This window comes from Lipotes vexillifer, unplaced genomic scaffold (genome assembly GCF_000442215.2).
Source record: "Lipotes vexillifer unplaced genomic scaffold, Lipotes_vexillifer_v1.1 scaffold343, whole genome shotgun sequence".
NCBI classification, from domain to species: domain Eukaryota; kingdom Metazoa; phylum Chordata; class Mammalia; order Artiodactyla; family Lipotidae; genus Lipotes; species Lipotes vexillifer.
Window position 1 is genome coordinate 1,094,057 of NW_006777506.1, and position 20,730 is coordinate 1,114,786.

Consider the following 20,730-nt stretch of genomic DNA (forward strand, 5'->3'; position numbering starts at 1 on the left):
GGCAGGAAAAATAAGTATGTTTATTTCAAATGCAAATTAAAAGCAAACTAGGGTCATGATCTGGACGATATAAGGCAAGTTTTACTTTAAGTCAAATTAACCTAAAATGAAATAAAAAGAGCACTCTATAATGTTAAACAAGGTAAAATAATACTTTATAAAGGGTTGAAGCATTCATAGTGAAGATATAACAGTGAAATATATCTATGTACCATTCATAAAACAAAGTAATGTTAAGGGAAGAAATATAAGCAATTTAGAATGAGGAGCCTTGATTTTCTTCCATAGCTCATTACAGACCAAGTGGCCCAAACTATGTAAATCTATAAGACCTAGTTAATATAATTAATAAGATGGATCTAATTGATGTATAAAACTATGTTTCCTTAAAACAGAGAATATGTCTTCTTCCCAAGTGAGCATGGAATGTTAACAAAAACGAAACATTTGCAGTACTACAAGGAAAATTGCACTAATAATAATACAATAAAACTAGAAATTAATAAGAGAATAAAATCTAAAACAGTTCATCAAATTAGAAAACCTTTCTCTCAAAGTCATGTCAAAAAGGAAATCCAAACTAAAATTGTTAAAATATAGAAAATAAGTATAATAAAAATACAGCCTATCAGTATCTATGATATGTAGATAAATAACTCCCAGAAGAAAAAGTATCCATTTGCTACTTTGAGTAGTAAGTTAGGAAGCTGGAAGAAAACAACAAAATCAATCTATGCAAAGTAAAATGATATAATTAAAAAACATAAAAGCAGAAATAAATGAATTAGATAATAGATGAATAGAAGTACATTTTCTTTGGGAAAACTAAAATATTAGCTAATGAAATTACAAAAAATGTAGAGGGCAAAAATACATAATGTAAGAAAGGATAATAGGGAAAATACCTCAAAATGCAGCAAATTTAAGCCTTAAGAGATTTTGTTTTCTAAACTCTAGATGAGTAATTTGAAAAACTGCATAAAGTGGTTAAATTATCTCAAGAGAGATAATTTACTAAAAGACTCCAAAATATGTAGAAAATAACGATAGACATATTAAGTTGGGGGGGGGGTGAGGAGGGTGGAGAAATATAAAGTACCCCCATCAACAAAAGCACTAGATCCTGATGATTTCACAAGGGAATTCTACCAAACCCTTTAAAACCTAATGTCAGTGATATTTAAACTATTTCAGGGAACAGGAAAAGGAAATTTATCAATTTTTAAAATAATATGAGCATGATATTCAATCAAAATTTAATAAAGTTTACAGTTAGAAGAAAACTTTACATCATTCTTATTCATGCAAATAACTACACAAAAATCGTAAATAAAATGTTAACAGAATCTAGCACACATTAAAAGAATAAAACATCCTGATTAAGGGGGTTTATTTCAGGGATATAATAATGGTTCAATAAAATGAAATCTATTAACATTACATTTAAGGAGAAAAGCACATGATTATATTCATACACATGGAAAGGCAACAAAATTTAATGTTTATAATTAACACCAAAAAGAAAAATCTCTAATGTAATTGTGACTCAATAATATTTTCTTAATATGATAACATATGTATATATATATTTTTTTTTGTTTTTGTTTTTTTTTGTTTGTTTTTTTTGTTTGTTTTGTTTTTGCGGTATGCGGCCTCTCACTGTTGTGGCCTCTCCCGTTGTGGAGCACAGGCTCCGGACGCGCAGGCTCAGTGGCCATGGCTCACGGGCCCAGCCGCCCCGCGGCATGTGGGATCTTCCCGGATCGGGGCATGAACCCGTGTCCCCTGCATCGGCAGGCGGACTCTCAACTACTGCGCCACCAGAGAAGCCCCACATATGTATATTTTAATCCCAAATCCAGTATCATACATAATGCGGAAAGACTAGAAGTATTTTTGCTAATTTTCGAACCGGACAGTGATGTTCATTATCACAACTATTATTTAACATTGTTCTGCAGTACTAACCAATTCAATTAGACAGAGAAAGAAATTAGAGATATAAAAATAGAAAATTATTTGCAGCTTATATGATTGTATACCTGGAAAACCAAAAGAATCAGCTGAAAATTCTTACAAACAGTAAAAAAAGATCTAAACAGTGGTAAAAAATAAATTAATATATAAAATCAGTAGCTTTTCGATATGCAAAGTTACAGACATTTAGAAGACGTAATGGAAGGAAGACCCCTGATTTTTGACATCAAAAAGTATACATGAGGGCTTCCCTGGTGGCGCAGTGCTTGAGAGTCCGCCTGCCGATGCAGGAGACGCGGGTTCGTGCCCCGTTTCGGGAGGATCCCACATGCCGCGGAGCGGCCGGGCCCGTGAGCCATGGCCGCTGAGCCTGCGCGTCCGGAGCCTGTGCTCCGCAAATGGGAGAGGCCACAACAGTGAGAGGCCCGCATAACGCAAGAAAAAAAAAAAAAAAAAAAAGTATACATGAAATAGCAGTAAACTTAAGAAATATGCAAACTTCTATATGTTAAAAACCCTATAAAAAGCTTGTAATATTCCTGAAAGAATACTTTAATAATTGGAATAATACACCATGGAAAATCTCAGCATCTTGTCAGTTTCTCCTAATTCATTCTATAAATTTATGTGACATACACAAAAATACCTACAGGATGTTTTTGGACCTAGATAGGCTAATCTTAAATTGTTATAGAAAATATGTAAGCACCAATAGCTAGGAAAATTCAGCAAAAGGAGAGTGATGATGTGGAAATCAGCCCCACCTGAGATTAAAACATATTATGCCTCAGTTTTTAAGACAATTTGGTTCTGGGCATGAAGCAAAAGATCAATGGAAAAAAATGTAGAATACATACATGAATTGTAGTGGCATGTAATATCAGTAGGGAAAAATTGATTTTTCAATAAGTAATGATGAGCCAACAGGGTAGCCATCTGGAAGAGAAGTGGATCCATACTTAATCACTTACACCAGCAGAAACTTCAAATGGACCATAGATGTAAATCTAAAACATAAACCTTAAAAGGACTAGAAGACATCATGGGAGAACTCTATATAACTTCAGCATGAAGAAAGTTTTCCCAACTATGATAAGAACCAAGAACCATAGGGAAAAGAGTAATAAATTTCATTACTACATAAAAGAAAACAATTTCTACATGACCAAAATTGCCACAAGAGTCATCAAGGTAGAAAAAACTTTTCTCAACTCATGTCACAGACAAAACCTAATTTACTTAATATAAACACCTTTCACAGATTGACACAAAAAGAGCAACAGCCCAGTATAAAAATGGACAAAGATTATGGACATTGGTTTTGCACAAAGGAAATGAAAGAGCTCTTCCTTGATGCTGTACTATTAAGCAGCCCCTCTGCCCATTATTTGTCCCATTGCCTGCTTATTTCCATCACAACACTTATTCCAACCTGTTGCTATTTTTTTCTTCTTTGCTCGGTTACTTGTTTCATTGTCCATTTTCTCTCTCATACTGTGAAATCCACGGGGAAGGACATCACGTCTGTGTCCTCCACAGTTGGCTCCCTTGCACTAAGAACAGTGCACTTCACAATTCTGTTCTATGCTAGTCTGTTGTATTCCATCTCAGAAATATGCCTTCTAAACTTTCTTCCTTATGACCTGTGCCAAACATATTCAGCATTTTTACAGTAAACTTGATAGGTGAGTTGAGATTTACAGAATTAAAACATCACAAATTCACAAAGCAATTGGGCTGCAATGTGAACTGTTTTATCAGGCTTCCGGTGGTCAGCTTCAGGCATGGGGTATGATTACCTAGTAGGGACTGAAAGATGATTTATTGCATTAAAAAGTGTTGGAAGAAGAGTGTTTGCCAGAAGAGAGCTTAAATTTTTGTCTATTTATTCTTTGGCAGAGTGTATGCATTATTAATAACTTCTTTAGAGTCTTGAATTCAATTTCAGTTTCTTTGAATTTTCTTTGCTTAATTCATCCACCTAACTTTATTGCTTTAATTATCATGATGAAATTCATAGGCACCATTAGAGATAATGTATGAATGATATCGTTTCTATTAATGTTCACTATTTCTTTAATTTTTAGGATTAAATGCCATAGTTTTAAGAGATTTTGTAATGCTTAGTATTTTTTTCTTAAATATTTTTCAGATAGCCATACTGTTTTCTGATTTTCCAGATATCACACTTTTCATTTCCTTAATTATTACTTCTTTGCCTCTTCTAAATTTGGTCATTTATGATCTGTTTCTATTGTGGGCATTTACTTATTATAAACACATACATATATACATACGTAAGTTTATATTTTCTCTGTTTTGCAAATTAAATTACAGATTTCTGAAGATACTGCAATTTATAGTGACTTTTAAAGTAATACTTGTATATATTGTTCAAAATTGTTGTCTAAGTATTTCTGTAACTTTACCATCATCACACAGTGAAGGTCACTGTCCAAATGACAGAGATTCAAAATATCACAGTTGCTGTCATTAGAGCAGTCATAATCTAGCTATGGGGACTGAATATGGAGTTAAATGAATCTATTGCTGCATGGAAAATGATTCCAAACCTTAGTGTTGTAACATAACAAACAATTATTAAATCATACTTTTTGGAAGTCAGGAATCCCAGTGAAACGTAGCTGGGTCCCCTGATTCAGGGTCTCCCGCAAGTCTACAATTAAGGCACTAACTGAGTCTGTGGTCATTGCATGGCTTGACTGGAGATGGTCCACTTTGTTACTCACATGGCTGTTGTCAGGATTGAGTTACTTGCTGGCTGTTGGCCAGAGGATGCCCTCTGTCCTTGCTACGTGAACCTCTCCGTAGGATAGTAGGGAAGCTCATATGGGTAATTTCCATCAGAGAGCAAGAGAGGACATGCAAGACAGAAACCATAGTCTCTTTGCAACCTAATCCCAGTGGTGGGTGACATCCCATCACTTTTGCCCTGTTCTCTTCATTAGAAGCAAGTTATTAGGTTCAGCCCATTCTTAAGGAGAGGAGATTACACAAGGGTGTGAGTATCAGGTGGTGGGGGTCATTGGAGGCCATTTTAGAGGACATTTACCACATTGGGTAAATACGTAACTGTTGAGATAATGTCATTAAAAGAATTCAGAGGAGTGACCTCTAAGGATTGAAACACTCAGGAATTTGTTCCAAAAAAGTTGGGACCTGAATTCAATCTTAAAGAAAAGTTTGATAAGGGAGAGAACAATCTCTTATATAGAAAAAATATAAACAAAGGTGTAGAGGTGGACATTTTTCTATATTACTTTGGGAAGAGTGAATAGAAAATAGAACTTGACAGTAGTATTTTCTTATATTAATTAGCATCCCTAAATCAGATACCTGTTTTCTCTTTTTGATAAATGCTGTTTTTATCTCAATCCTGTTTGGGTATTAATATTTTTAAGTATCAGAGAAGTGGAAATTAAAGATCAAACATATTTTTGAAATGCTTGATCATGTAACTTCAGATTCTGAGATCTGATTTAATGACAAGTATGAGAAATGTTGTTTTGTTATCTTCAAAGGCCAGCAAGAGTTTTGTCTAAAAGTTTGACATTTTTCATCTGATGCAAGGTAAAAATAAGAAGTTATTTTAGGAGGCATGGCTTGGTAAGAATGTACCTTACTTAAAAAAAAAAACAACAAACCAACACACCTTACCTAACTAATGCGATTTGAGTTGGAAATCCAAATTCATTAAGTCATCTTAAGCAGTGATAAGCACAAGAAAAGTATTATGTTTTTCTAAACTCCAAGACTGAATTTGTTCCTTATATTATAGTAGATTTTTATATAACCAGTCATAGTACCTAGCATAATGTATTTTACATTGTCATGAAAGTTACTGGCAGTAGCAGCAGTAGCAATAGCAGAGTTAGCGTGTTTAATCCATTCCAAGCATTGCATCATGCATGCTATCCTGATTAAACTCTCACGACAACCCAGTGGTGTAGCTATGATTATTTTCCCCACTTTATAGATGGGGAAACTGAAAGTCATTGAGATTTAGGAACTGGATATAAATTAAAAACAAAACCAAAAAACTACTATGTGGCAGAGCCTTGCTTCTAACCCAAGTAGTTTTGATTCCAGTGCCTGAGCTCTTAAGAAAGACAACCGACTGACTCTTAGGTCAAACATTTAGTAAATGAGGGCCATGTGAGTGGACAGTTTCCCACATCCAGTGTCACTTTTCATCTAGACTATGTAGATTTTCTGGTGGTGTCTAAGCACTATTATTAATCAGTTTGGTTGGGAATTTCACTTGGCCAAATCTCCCTCTCAGTGTCTCTGCTAATTTTTATTAATGGATGTCTGTAAAACATATTAATTATTTTGGTTTGAGGAATGTAGTACAAAAAGGAAACAACTCCTGCCTTTTGCAGTTCAAGTTTTAAAGAGAAGGCTTGATATAATTGGTTAATAGGAATGTTCTTCAGAGTAAAATAGGGGAGCATGGGAGCTGGGAGCAGAGGTATTGAAACCCTGAATGGTAAGAAAGGACTGATCACTGTGATACAAGAGAAATGCCACAGAATGTCTCTTGTCCTTGATTTGGATATGTGCCACAGCCTCTTGGTATCTATGGGGACATCCCTCTCCTTGCTAATGCAGTAGTGCACTGGTGATGTGGGAGAAGTGAGATGGCTCCTATGTGGATGCTTTCCTCTTAGCAGGTATGGGCAGAATGCACGGGTTTGTCTTGAGTTGCAAATGCCTTTGGAGTCTATTCACAATGGCACATAGTAAATTAACTTCATTACCTTAGACTATAGTAACTTCCAAATCTGGGATGCTTTTAGTTACCAACTAAGATGAATACTCTGAACTTCTCAGTAGGAGAGGTATTTAAATTTAAAATGCATATTCACAGTGATGATTTGGTTTCATGTTCAATATTTACAATTATACTGGGTATTTCCTATTTCCCATATTTTTTCTATGAAGAGAAAAAAAGCAAAACAGAAGACACACATGTGTATTTGAATAAACACACGTCATTGCAAGAGTGTGTAGAGAAAAAAGTCAGTAATAAGCAGAAGAGAAACAAAATGTGACTGTGATTGAGCTTCCGTGTTACAAGTGTGGAGAGTGTTTTATTTCATCCAATCAAAAGGAATTCTTTGTATATTCAATAAAGACCAACAGTAGGAAGATGACATTGTCAAGATTTGGGCATTTGAAAGAAAGCTGGAAGCTGGAAGTGAGAAGATTAGAAAAGAATACCATATCCAGACAATGACTGTTCTGGTTAGATTCTAAATAGTTAAAATATTTCGCTTCACAACATTAACAGATAATGTCTCAAATCAATGCTTTTCTTGTTATGTTGCCCAATGCTGAAAAATATTTTTGCCTCTTTTTTCCAGTGACCAATTTAAACCAATTAAGAACCACAGTCAGCCAGAATTTCTGAGCAAAACCTCATACTTGTCTGTGATCAAGTGAAATTCTTCTCTTTCTCCTTAAATTACAAGTACAAATAATTTGAAAAATTTGAAGAAAGAAGAAAAGTAATCATCACTCCACTTATTCCACGAATCAATTTTTACTGTGGTGTGACCTTTCAGAATTTGTTTTTATGCGTATGTGTCTTTGTAGATGGTTGCAATCAAGGTACCTATAATTCTATGTTTTGCTTTTTAATGTTGTAAGGTAAACATTCACTTGTGTTTCTACATGGAGCAGTAGTTTAATTGCTGCCTAATATTATTTAGAGAATCATGTTTATAATCATTTCTCTATTTTGACATTATTGATATCCTGGTAATATCAGTATCTATTTCAGTGGATTATAACAAAGTGGGAAATGACTTTATCACAAGGTACTTTTAAGACTTATCATACCTATATTCATATCACACACATAACTACAGTGAATTTCACAAAAGTTACAACCACTTATGATCTTAACAACAGTACCAGTATTGCAGGTTTATTATGATAACTGGTTTGAGTGAAAATATTAAACAAAATCATTTTCTTTCTTACAAGATACTTCAAATTTGCTGCAGTTTACTCTCTTTTGCTATAAGTAAATATGAGCATTTGTTTCTGGTCTTTTTTTTTTGTTATCCTTCTTTTAATGAATTTTCCTTTCATTTAGTGATTGGTACTTTATTATTTTTTTTTGTAAAAATTTGATCTCTTCAGATAGTATAGATTTTAACTTATTTTAATTGATGACATAAATGTTGGCAAATCTGGCTTTATATCTTTTTTAGATTTTAATTTTTACTTGATTTTTATATATTCATATCTGTCAGTATTTCCCCTTGTGATTTCTTCTATTACTTTGAAAAGGAGAATATTATTTTTCTATATATATCTGATATATATTCGAATTTAGATTCAGTTGAAATAATTACAATGGTTATATTGAACCATTTAACCCTTTTTAGCTTATTTTTACTAGATACTGTAAAATATGAATTAGAGATAAATATTTTTAAAATAAATAATCTTACTTTATGCATCTTGTCTTCAGATGCTAGTTTGTATATAATTATTAATTCTTTTCTACTTATTACATATTTATTTGTATGTCAACACTTCTGTCCTCTTAGTTATTCATGCTTATGATGTCCTGTTTATAGTTTTTTTGGCCAGTTTTCATTGATATGATTGCCCATGTGCTGTTCAGAATAAATTTAGGAATATTGTTGCTAAGTATTCTAAAACATAAGCAAAAAAAAATTCTTTTTGAGATTTTTAATGTATTAAATCCATAAATTAACTTGGCAGAATAACATTTTAATATTTAGCTTTCTTTTATATAACCCTGGTCTTTTTTCATTTAAAACATCCTTTATGTTTTTCAATAAGGAGTACTATTTAATTCGATGTCATGACAAACCTGGAACATTCATCCTGTTGCTGGGATTATAAATGAATGGCTCCTCCTTCAACCTTCCCAAATCTGACTTGTATGTCTCTTCTGGAAAGCTGGAGGCACCATCTGGTATCAGCCATGAAATACAAATTATATAATTTGGATAAATCTACATAATAGTCAAATGCTCTGACATTTGCAGCTAATATTGACATTGCACAAAATAAAGATGGATGGTAAAATTCGCTTAATGGTTTAAGCTAGGCTACAGAGGGTTGCAAGGAGGAAGAGAAGATCCTCCTGGCATGGCACCTGCGAAGGGAGTGCCCCTGGGTAGCAGGATACCTGTGGTTCAAGTGCAGACCCACACTGGCCCCTCTGGTCCCTGAGGTCCCACCTGGGGATGAAGGCTGTCAGATTCCCCCTCCTGCCATTGGGACCCAAGCACTGTGCTTAAGCTGGAAGCAGGGTCTGGTGAAGTTGAGCCAGATATCTCCTCCTTCTCTGGACCCATTGCCTCAACTCTTGGCAAACAGATGACCCCCAGAGATCTTTAAACCTTGGTGCTGGGAAGTGCCTGACATATAGATTGGGAGTTCATTAAAAGGCTTGTCCCAGCTGAGAGGCTAAGACTTGGCCTCTAACCTTGGCCAGCACTTGAGTGCCCTCATCCTAACCCTCCCCATCCTCACATCCAGGTCCTCACTGGGGCAGATGGCAGAAGCAGGGACTGGGGTGCTGGGTATGGCTGGGGGCATATGTGGGTGGGTGAACAGGTGTCTGAGAACCTGTCCCCAGAAGGTGATAGGGGCAGGACCATGTATGAGATGAGGCTACAAACTTGGAGTACATGTTAACATCTTCCCATTGAAGTTTGCTTTACGGAACATAAATTCAGACATAAAATTATTTCAAGACAGTGACTGCAAAGCATTAAACCCCAAAGCAGGGGTTCTTTTGAGAGTAGGGCCTGGTACAACTGTACCGGTCACAAGTCCATTCAGCCACCTCTTTGTTTATAAGATACACCCAGATACTTCTGACTCTCTTATACTCAAGACCCCACTCTTTAAATGTATTTGCTTTCTCCTGCCTATTTGAACCAAGCTTAAGGATAGAGTGCCTGTTTGTTGAATGAATGAATGCAGGTATTTAGGGAAAAGCATACGCATATTATAACATATATACAGACACATGAAAAGCATCTATATTTTGCCATGCCTCTGATTCTCATTGTTTGCAAATCAAGTGTTTACTTCGTAAATATGGTTTTGGACCACTGAGTTGTATTTTCCCTGAAAACGTGATCAAAGGACTGCATGTATGTGTTTAGTTGTGGAAACAATCAGGGCTGAAGTTGTGTTTTCCTAACATGTGGAAATTTCAGCAATATTAATGATTCTTTTCTAAGGATTTGCAAGCATATTATTTTCTTTTTCAGAAACATTTTACTGAGCCTTTTATAGTTTTTCTTTTCTTTATCCCCCCCCGATGTTTACTTTTCTTTGGAAGACTATTAATGCTAAAGAATTGTCTAAGAGAACAATTAAAACTTTGAAATGAATTCTAATATTTTTCATTTTAAAGTTTAAAACACAGTCTCCTATAAGAATATCATATCAAAATTTTAAAATGTTCTGGAAAATAGTATTAATTTTCTTCTTGTTTGCTTTCAGAGTATCTTGATCACATTGGAAAGCTTGTTAGTTAAATTGGATTAAATAGCATGACTTAAAATATTACATGTTTTATTATCTGAGTATACCTTGTCAATGCTTGGATATATATATATATATATATATATATATATATATATATATATATATAATCTTTTGAGAACTGTCAGTGTCTTTGGTCATTTTAAAATTGAGTTGCTTTTCTCCATATGACTGATAGGTAGGTACACTTCATATATTCTAAACTGGATATATTTTGATGTTAAAATGCCATTTTAGTGTATGGTGTTAGGTAGTGTTCTAATTTCATTCTTTTACATGTAGCTGTCCAGTTTTCCCAGCACCACTTATTGAAGAGGCTGTCTTTTCTCCATTGTATGTTCTTGCCTCCTTTGTCGTACATTTGGTGCCCATATGTGCAGGGGTTTATCTCTGGGCAGTCTATGCTGTACCACTGATCTGTATTTCTGTTTTTGTGCCAGTACCATACTGTCTTGATTACTGTAGCTTTGTGGTAAAGTTTGAAGTCTGGGAGTCTGATTCCTCCAACTCCGTTTTTCTTTCTCAAGATTGCTGTGGCTATTTGGGGTCTTTTGTGTTTCCATATGAATTGTAAGATTTTTTGTTCTAATTCTGTGAAGAATGCCATTGATAGTTTGATAGGGATTGCATTGAATCTGTAGATTGCTTTGGGCAGTATAGTCATTTTCACAATATTGATTCTTCCAGTCCAAGAACATGGTATATTTATCCATCTGTTTATGTCATCTTTGATTTCTTTCATCAGTGTTTTATAGTTTTCTGAGTACAAGTTTTTCGTTCCTTAGGCAGGTTTATTCCTAGGTATTTTATTCTTTTTGTTGCAGTGGTGAATGGGAGTGTTTCCTTAATTTCTCTTTCTGATTTTTTGTTGTTGGTGTATAGGAATGTCAGAGATTTCTGTACATTAATTTTGTATGCTACAACCTTACCAGATTCATTGATTAGTTCTAGTAGTTTTCTGGTGGCATCTTCAGGATTTTCGTTGTATAGTATCATGTCACCTGCAAACAGTGACAGTTTTACTTCTTTTCCAATTTGTATTCCGTTTATTTCTTCTCTGATTGTCATGGCTAGGACTTCCAAAACTATGTTGAATGAGAGTGGCGAGAGTGGACATCCTTGTCTTGTTCCTGATCCTAGTGGAAGTGCTTTCAGTTTTTCACCATTGAATATGATGCTTGCTGTGGGTTTGTCATTTATGGCCTTTATTATGCTGAGGTAGGTTCCCTTTATGCCCATTTTCTGGAGAGTTTTTATCATAAATGGTGTTGAATTTTGTCGAAAGCTTTTTCTGCATCTATTGAGATGATCATATGGTTTTTATTCAATTTTTTAATGTGGTGTATCACATTGATTGATTTGCTTATACTGAAGAGTTCTTGCATCCCTAGGATAAATCCCACTTGATCATGGTGTATGATCCTTTTAATGTGCTGTTGGATTCTGTTTGCTAGTGTTTTGCTCAGGATTTTTGCATCTATGTTCATCAGTGATACTGGTCTATAATTTTCCTTTTTTGTGATATCTTTTTCTGGAGTTTATCTTAAACTCCAAATGGATTAAAGACTTAAATGTAAGACCAGACACTATAAAACTCTTAGAGGAAAACATAGGAAAAACACTCTTTGACATAAACCACAGCAAGATCTTTTTTGACCCATCTCCTAGAGTAACAGAAATAAGAACAAAAATAAACAAATGGGACTTAATTAAACTTAAAAACTTTTGCCCAGCAGAGGAAACCATAAAAAAGACCAAAAGACAACCCTCAGAATGGGAGAAAATGTTTGCAAATGAAAGAACAGACAAAGGATTAATCTCCAAAATATACAAACAGCTCATGGAGCTCAATATCAAAAAAACAAACAATCCAGTTAAAAAATGGGCGGAAGACCTAAATAGACATTCCTCCAAAGAACACATACAGATGGCCAAGAAACACATGAAAAGCTGCTCAACATCACTAAATATTAGAGAAATGCAAATCAAAACTACAATGAGGTATTACCTCATGCCGGTCAGAATGGCCATTATCAAAAACGCTAGAAACAATAAATGCTGGAAAGGGTGTGGTGAAAAGGGAACCCTCTTGCAGTGTTGGTGGGAATGTAAATTGATACAACCACTGTGGAGAACAGTATGGAGGTTCCTTAAAAAACTAAAAATAGAAATACCATATGACCCAGCAATCCCACTACTGGGCATATACCCTGAGAAAACCATAATTCAAAAATAGACATGCACCACAATGTTCACTGCAGCACTGTTTACAATAGCCAGGACATGGAACCAACCTAAATGTCCATCGACAGATGAATGGATAAAGAAGATGTGGCACATATATACAATGGAACATTAGTCATAAAAAGAAACGAAATTGAGTTATTTGTAGTGAGGTGGATGGACCTAGAGACTGTCATACAGAGTGAAGTAAGTCAGAAAGAGAAAAACAAATACTGTATGCCAATACATATATATGGAATCTAAAAAAAAAGAATGGTACTGATGAACCTAGTTGCAGGGCAGGAATAAAGAGGTAGACATAGAGAATGGAATTCTTGACATGGGGTGGGAGGGTGAAGCTGGGGTGAAGTGAGAGTAGCATCGACATAGATACACTACCGAACGTAAAATAGTTGGCTGGTGGGAAGCAGCAGCATAGCACAGGGAGATCGGCTCGGTGCTTCGCGGTGACCTAGAGGGGTGGGATAGGGAGGGTGGGAGGGAGGCTCAAGAGGGAGGGGATGAGGGGACATGTGTATGCATATGGCTGATTCGCTTTGTTTTGCAACAGAAACTAAGTATGGTGAAGCAGGTGTACTCCAATAAAGATGTATTTAAAAAAGAATTTGTTATCTTGGAGTTTTCATTTTCAGATCCGTATAATCAGCAACATCTTTGCTCAAAAAAAAAAAATGCCATTTTTAGTATTACAGGTGAAACTGAGCGTCTGAATTTTGTTGGCCATTAAAAATCCCACGGCTGTTGTTCTAAGAATGCTTGCTGGAGCCCTGGTCAAAGTCCAGTCTAAGCAATAACGTCCTACTCAGTATACCTCACAGTCCTGTGAGGACTGTCAATTATTAAGGCATTCTTCTTTGCTTCCTCCTCTAAACAGCTGTGAAACATTACGGAATTCATGTTCATGACTTTTTCTATATCCTGTTCAGTCCAAGTGAAATGAGCCTTTCATTATACATATATTATCTGCAGTGTTGCTAAGTGCATACGTTTAAGGTTACACAACTCACCGTTAAATGAATAATCTTTTTGGAAATTAAATGAGAATGCTGTGTAATCAATATTAGATAACATGCTGTGCATGAATTCATCTTTGACTCAGATTTTATAAAACACACCAAGTACATCACTTCATGTCAAAATAATCATTAAGGGCCTTGAAGTGGTCTTGAAAATTACCTGTTCTAATGTGAGTAGGCATGTACTCAGTTAAATGAGGCCTGAAATATACTTGGCATTGGCTCAGCTCAAAGTCAGGAAACAGTTCTCTTTTTGTGGCTTAGATGCAAATCATTTTAAAATGGTGCTGGACAGCAACATTATAATTAAATGAGGAGAGAGAAATCTGGAAAGAGTAATCTGATTTTCTGTACCATCCCAAGGCAAGAAACATAATTTATTAATTTTCATGTAAACAATATTAGTATTTTGAATATGTATATATTTATATTAGCAACTTTGCACATAGAAGGCATCCTTGATTTGTGTAAAATTATTGACTAAGAGTGGAATTTTTACAAAGTGGAATGTGTTGAGATTCAGCTCATGGAAGGCGTTTTGAATAGGCCATATCACAGTGCCTGGAATTTCTTTGCTCTGATGTCACCCTCTGTATCCAGTGTTCTCTTCAAGTGCCATACACATCTTCTACCTGATACCTTCACTGTATATTTCCCTAGAGCTCGGGGGTATTCCTTTGGACACTGAAGAAATTTGCTGTCCCTCTGTATCTATATCACTTGCGCTTCTCTGATGCTAGATTAAACTGTTTAATTTTTCATACCTTGCTGTTTTTTTAAGTTTTCAACTATATTTAAATTTCCATTATGGCAAGCCCTGTGATTTATATATTTCTTTTGTTCTTTTACGGTGCTTTGCAAATATTAATTTATAATGCAGCTTTGGGGTTTTCATTTTAACTTTTCACATATTTATGTATAACTATAAATATAAAGCCAAGAGCTACGTAATTTTTTTCAAAAAAGCAAGGAAATTGTGAACATTGTTATCAGATCATTCACAGACAGTATTGAGACCCCAGCAAGCAGCAGTAAATATTCCTCTTATTATCAAGGAGCCACTTTGAGTAAAGAAAAACTATAAGGATCAGAAATCTGTTAGTAGAAAGGAAAAAGGAAGTGAGGAACTGGATATCGATCTTGCCAAGTGAAGCAGTGAAAGAAAATATTACACTGTGAACTTCTTTCCATTATTTTCTCAAATTCAATCCAGCAACTCGGGTTAAGAGAACAATAGCTGAGATGTTGGCAATAAATCCAACCCATCTGATAAATCCCTAGGAAACAGGAAATAACACAATTAATGAGAAGAGGAAAGGCTTTTTTTAGAGTTTCAGACAGTTATTTTTTTAAATCAAAAGTAGTCTTCTGAAGCGTGACATACTCCTTATATTTTTAATAACATGTTACCTTAATGTTCTTTTGCTTTTTAAGATAAGCTGTATGTGGAAAATTGTATCTATTGATTATCTGCATCAAGAACTTGATGAAAGAGCAAAACATTTGGTTAAAAGAGTAAACTGAAGACTTTCTCAGTTGACTAGTCAGTGTCATCATGCTGATCATGTAGCATGGTCTTAGCTATGGCGTGGAGGCTCCATGGTAAAATGAAAAGAGCACAAAATAAAGGGTCTGAAGGCCTGGGCTTAACCTTTATTCTTTTTTTTCCCCTTCTCTCCCTTCTTCCCGTCTTCAAACATTTACTGAGAATCTGTTATAGGTACACTGAGACAATTCATCTCCTTGGGCTGACAGTCAAGTGAGGGAGACAAAAAAGCAATGGCAGTCACAGTATTATGTGGTAGATGCCATCATGTCGCAGGCACACAGTATTGCAGTAGCCGTCAAAGGGACTGGTTGGCTTTGGCTTATCATCCAACCTTCAGTTTTTTGTATAATTGTATGTATTTTAACTTCTTCATGAGGTTGTTGTGAGGCTCAAAGGAAGCCACTATATGTTACAAAGTATTGTGAATTGTACTTGCAAATATCGATAGTTATAGGTAGTAGTAATTTGATAAAATACAGGGCTGTCGTGAAAACTTGATATATAGAATTTAAAAAGAAATTAGTTTTAATAAAGAACATTTTTGTTTTCTCTAATATGAAATCCTAAATTTCCATTTCCTTTTTGAAATCCCCATGGTTCATTCTGAAAAAAAGTTTTTTCTATGTTAGTTAGTACTCCCACACTACCTTTTCCATACTTCTCTTTATGCATTTATTGTATTGTACTGTAATTACATATTAGTTTTATTTTCTCCACTAGATCCGTCAGGACTTTGAGGGCAGGGTTCATGTTTGGTCATCCTTATGTTACCGGTGGCAACCATATGTAGTACGTGATCAATGTGTGTTTGTTAAATAGATTAGAGAAGGAATTTTCTAGTGAGGTTTCTTTGTGTTTTTAATTATAAAATCTACTAGGCAAGAGAGATAATTTTCTTTGTTCTGTTAAAGGTAATATCCAGGCATGTGACAATAAAGAATTCTAGATATTGTGTGCATCGAATTAGGCACTCCAAACATGGCCTGTCTTGCCCATGGTCCAGAGGAAAGAAGTAAGTTAATAGTGATGTAATCATTGACAGAATGGAGATCTTGGAAAAGGGCAAATGTGAGGTGTGGAGGTTGCTCAGTGTAGAAAATATTTTTAGATATCTTAACCTCTTTCTTCACTACCAAAATCTTTCAAGGTCATCTTCTCTGAACGTCAAGTTTTCTTGTCTGTAGATAAGAGAATTGAACCAAATGATCTTTAATGCCCCATCTAGCTTGAGGATTCTGTTTGGAGATTGATGGTTGAATAAAATAGGATATTATCCCTGCATTCTGTTAAATGTTATTCACCTTCATTCTTCCCATGTCTTTATTATACAGACATCAAACAACATTGAAGCATGTTGAAGAAAAGGCAAAACATTCAAAAAGATAGGACTTGAATCAGGCTTTATAGAATAAGAGGTGTATGGGCAGGTGAAAGACATGGGGATGGCCACGGAAGTGATGAGGAAGAGCAGTAGCTTCATGCTAAGGGGTGTGCCGAAGTTGGAAGATTAGATAAATAGAAGAGAGGGCCTGAAATGCCTTGCAGGGTTCCCATTTAATTTTGTAAGCAATAGAGAGGACCATGTTCAGGAAGGAAGAGAAGACAAAGTTGTACCTGTTGAATGTCATCAAAGGCTTGGCAGGGGGTGAAACCAACGTGAGAAAAAAGGAAGAGAAGAGGAAATTGCTCATGACACAGCTGGCATAAGGCTCTGTTAAATGAAGAGAAAGACTGGAATGGACACAAGTCCTGAAAGGGAGGAGGGCTGATTTTGCCAAATGGTTATATCATTCAATTCAAAAGAGTTAGAAAAGATGCTTACAACTGGAGGGATGTGGCAGCTCAGTGGGCCTTTACCTCTCCTGAGTATTGCTCATAACTGAGAGAAGATTTATCTCAGCTGTCCAGTGTGATTTGCAAAAATGTATATTAATGAGCTTCAGGAGATATTTCCTATCTTTGTTGAAAGCAGGTGGATATTTGAATCTCTCAGTGACTAAATGAAGGCGAATCAGTCCTCCTATTTTAATAGCATCCCTTAATCTCCACTTTTGAAGAACAGACATATATCAGGGTTATTTTAAAAATTATTATTATAGGGAATGTTCTGGCATGTCTGTACTTTTTATTTTCATATAATTGATTTTTTTTCTAGTATTCTTTGTATTTCTTTCTACTTCTTGAGTTTTGAATTCTAGAATTACTTCAGTATTATACCATGTAGGAACATAGAAGCTTGGCTTGACAGTGCTGCTGACAATTTATATGTCAGGGTGTAACTGCCTAGCATATTCTTTGCTGTTTTGCATTCCTTTGCAAAGTATGCCTTTGTTTAATCTTGAGGGAGTGGGCTTCTCCGATTTTCCATATACTCAGGACATGACTTTTACACAGCCAGTGACTGTTCTGCTCTGTATAGAATGCAGCTGTTTGCATTTTCACACAGTTTCTTCAATCGCCTCTCCATTCCTTTTGCATACTGCAAGGTGTCTAATCTATGGTGAAGGATGGAGACATTTTTTTCATGTAATTTCTAAGAAAAATTACATGCCTTATGACAGGCATATCGTGCTTCCTTTCCAATTTACCTCATTTATTTCTAAAATTCTAATAGTCTGTTTTTATATCACATTTAGCACATTATAGAAGGCCTGGCTAATTAATTATTAGCCTTTGAAGTCGTAAAGTCCTTTTCTAGCAGTAAGCATTTGAAGCTACATAATGTCTTATGAAAACTAAATGTTAAGTATTTTTATAATTTTGTATTGTTATCTTCATTAGATAAAATAGAAAAATTTTCATCCACCCTGGGAATTTAAGGTGATATGTCTGTACACATGATACTTGGATGAATATTAATACTATTACTTAAATATATGAATGTTTCCTGGGGGAAGTAATTGATACCTGTAAAGGCCAGTTTCTGCTTGTCTATTTTAAAGGTCGGTTTTCTGTTTTTAGAAAATGGTCTCGGCACATTAAAATGTTTATTATAAACCTGCTGTATATATCTATATCTATATATTTATATCTGTCTCACTATCGTTCTATCAATCAATCAATCAATTTAACCCACACTGGTATCTGGGCTCTTTCTCTTCACCTGACTTGGATCTTGGTGTTCCAAGGAATGCAGTGGTCCCCTCACCTGTTTCCACTTGAAATAATGGCTTGTGCAGTACATTAAGGCAGTTATGAGGGTGTCAGTGACCCCCAAAGGTAATTATGGTGGTCAAAGCCAGCTTAGGAGAATGGTGATAGTGAAGGAAGCGATAGGGGCTGTTTTCTGAACTTTTAATATCCTCATATCTTTGCTTCTACAAGTTCTTAAAAACCCTGTGGGATAGACAGGGAAGGGTCATTTGTTTTCTTTTTGTTTAGTATTAAATTTTTTATTTGCAGACAAATTTACAATTTATGGTTGAGAAAGAAGAATTAAAAGATGAATAAGTGATTCATTTAGACTTCAACAACAAAGTAGGTGCCCAATTAATATCACTGACTGGTGAGAGTAAAAAGAGACTGAAACTGGGGTCTCCTGACTCTCTGTCCTGTGACCTTTTTCACTATCTCTTAGCATTTTCTAAGGCTAAAAATCCACTTTTTAAGGTATGCATAATTTACAGCAAATTTTAAGGTATTCTTTGGCTGCCATAAATTGAGAAGGGGTCTTTGTTGTTTTGCTGACTATTTCTAATTGTTAAATAACCATGTAGTGCATAGTGAAAAGACACTCGCAGACATAGTACATTAAAGTCTTTAACGCTATTGATCACTATTTTTAACCTATGTCATTTTTATCTCCACAGAAATTGGCCCAGTAACAGTTACCACAGATCCCAAGAAATTTCAGTATGAACTCAGAGAACTCTATGTTCAGGTGAGTTCTTGCTTTCAATTTTCTTTCTTTTAAGGGAAAGGAAAATCATGAACTTCTGGCTGATTTTCTTTAGTTTTAAGTCTGAAAGCAGTGGTTATTGGTTTTTAAATTCTAACACCACTTTTTCTGACTTGATTTGCATGATAGATATGGTAGTGGGACAGATTGGGTTCAAAATATCACCTTCATTTATGCATTGTCTATGGCCGCTTCCATGCAACAATGGCAGAATTCCATAGTTGTGACAGACTGGCCCACAAAGCCTGAAGTGTTTACTGTATGATGCTTTAGAGAAAAAGTTTACTGACTCTTGTTCCAGATGACTCCTTTCCCTGAGAATCATAAGGAGCAGTTAATTCTTTCCCTGTAATAGTAATGGTATAATTACGGTAATTTTGATATTCTTTGCTATAAGTCATCTTTACAAAATTGTTGACTGTAAGTATAATTTTGTTAGTAGAGAAGATGAATAATTGTTTAAATCTTATTCTGAAAACAGGAGTTGGAGATAGGATTGATATCCTCATTCTCCTCATTGCTGCTTTGAGGTCATTATTCCCAAATCCATTAGTCAAAAATGAATTGCTTCTTTGAGGCTGTTTTACTGTCCTATCCTCCATGGATGGTCTCTGCTGCAATCACCTACAGATCTTTTGGCCAATCCTCATCATTCATTTAAGCTATTGATACCTGAATCATTGGCTGCCTTTCCCCTTGCGGGCTGCCGTCCTTCCGGTGCACTTCAGCATTGATGGGAGTGACCTGTCAGAACCTTCCCCTCTCAGTTCTTTGACGTGCTATTTGTCTTCAGTGACCTTTTCAGTACTCCATCTCAGTCTTCTATTCTCACACACACCCTCTGGATCTTATGATCACCCCAATCTGTTCCGTCTCTCAGATCACTAATTCAAGCAACTCCACAAACTTGTTTTTGCAGCTACTTACACTACAACTACTCCTTCACTCTCATCAAGCACTCTAGTCCATTGACCCCTATCCTGTCTCCCAGGCCATCAGATCTCTCCTTTTTCACTTTCTTCCAATCTAGCTCAGAGCCCTGTCATTTCAAAAACACTCCTTTTTCTTTCTTGTCAATTGCTTTTCTGTTCAGAAGGCAAAACCTCATTCCTGAATGACTGCAATTAGGTCCACCGATGGCCAAGTGCTGTTGAAACCTCGCAACATGGCAGGTTGCTTCCACTGTAAATACATAACCACCTATTTTCACTGGACTCTTAGTACTTCCATGATCCTACTATGTTTCTTTGGTCAGTTATATCTCCTATTCCTCTCAATGACAGTTGCAAATCTTATCTATTCTTCTTAAACCTCTATCCCATTACCCTTCTACTACTGGCTATTTCAGCTAATGATCTAGTCTGAGCAAGCTGTCTCATTTACTGTTTCACACACAGGCATATATAAATGGAAGCCCTCTGCTTCCTCATACCTAGCATGTAATCCACCCACATCTGGTATCCATCCTGTCCTCTTTC

At 35.5% G+C, this 20,730-nt stretch overlaps 1 protein-coding gene across 1 annotated transcript in view; it reads left to right on the forward strand.

Moving 5' to 3' along the window:
- HMCN1 (hemicentin 1) overlaps nt 1-20,730 on the forward strand; it is a 543,624-nt gene that overhangs the window by 97,518 nt on the left and 425,376 nt on the right. The window contains 1 exon segment of the mRNA XM_007451144.1: nt 19,164-19,234. Coding sequence (XP_007451206.1) covers nt 19,164-19,234 — 71 coding nt within the window.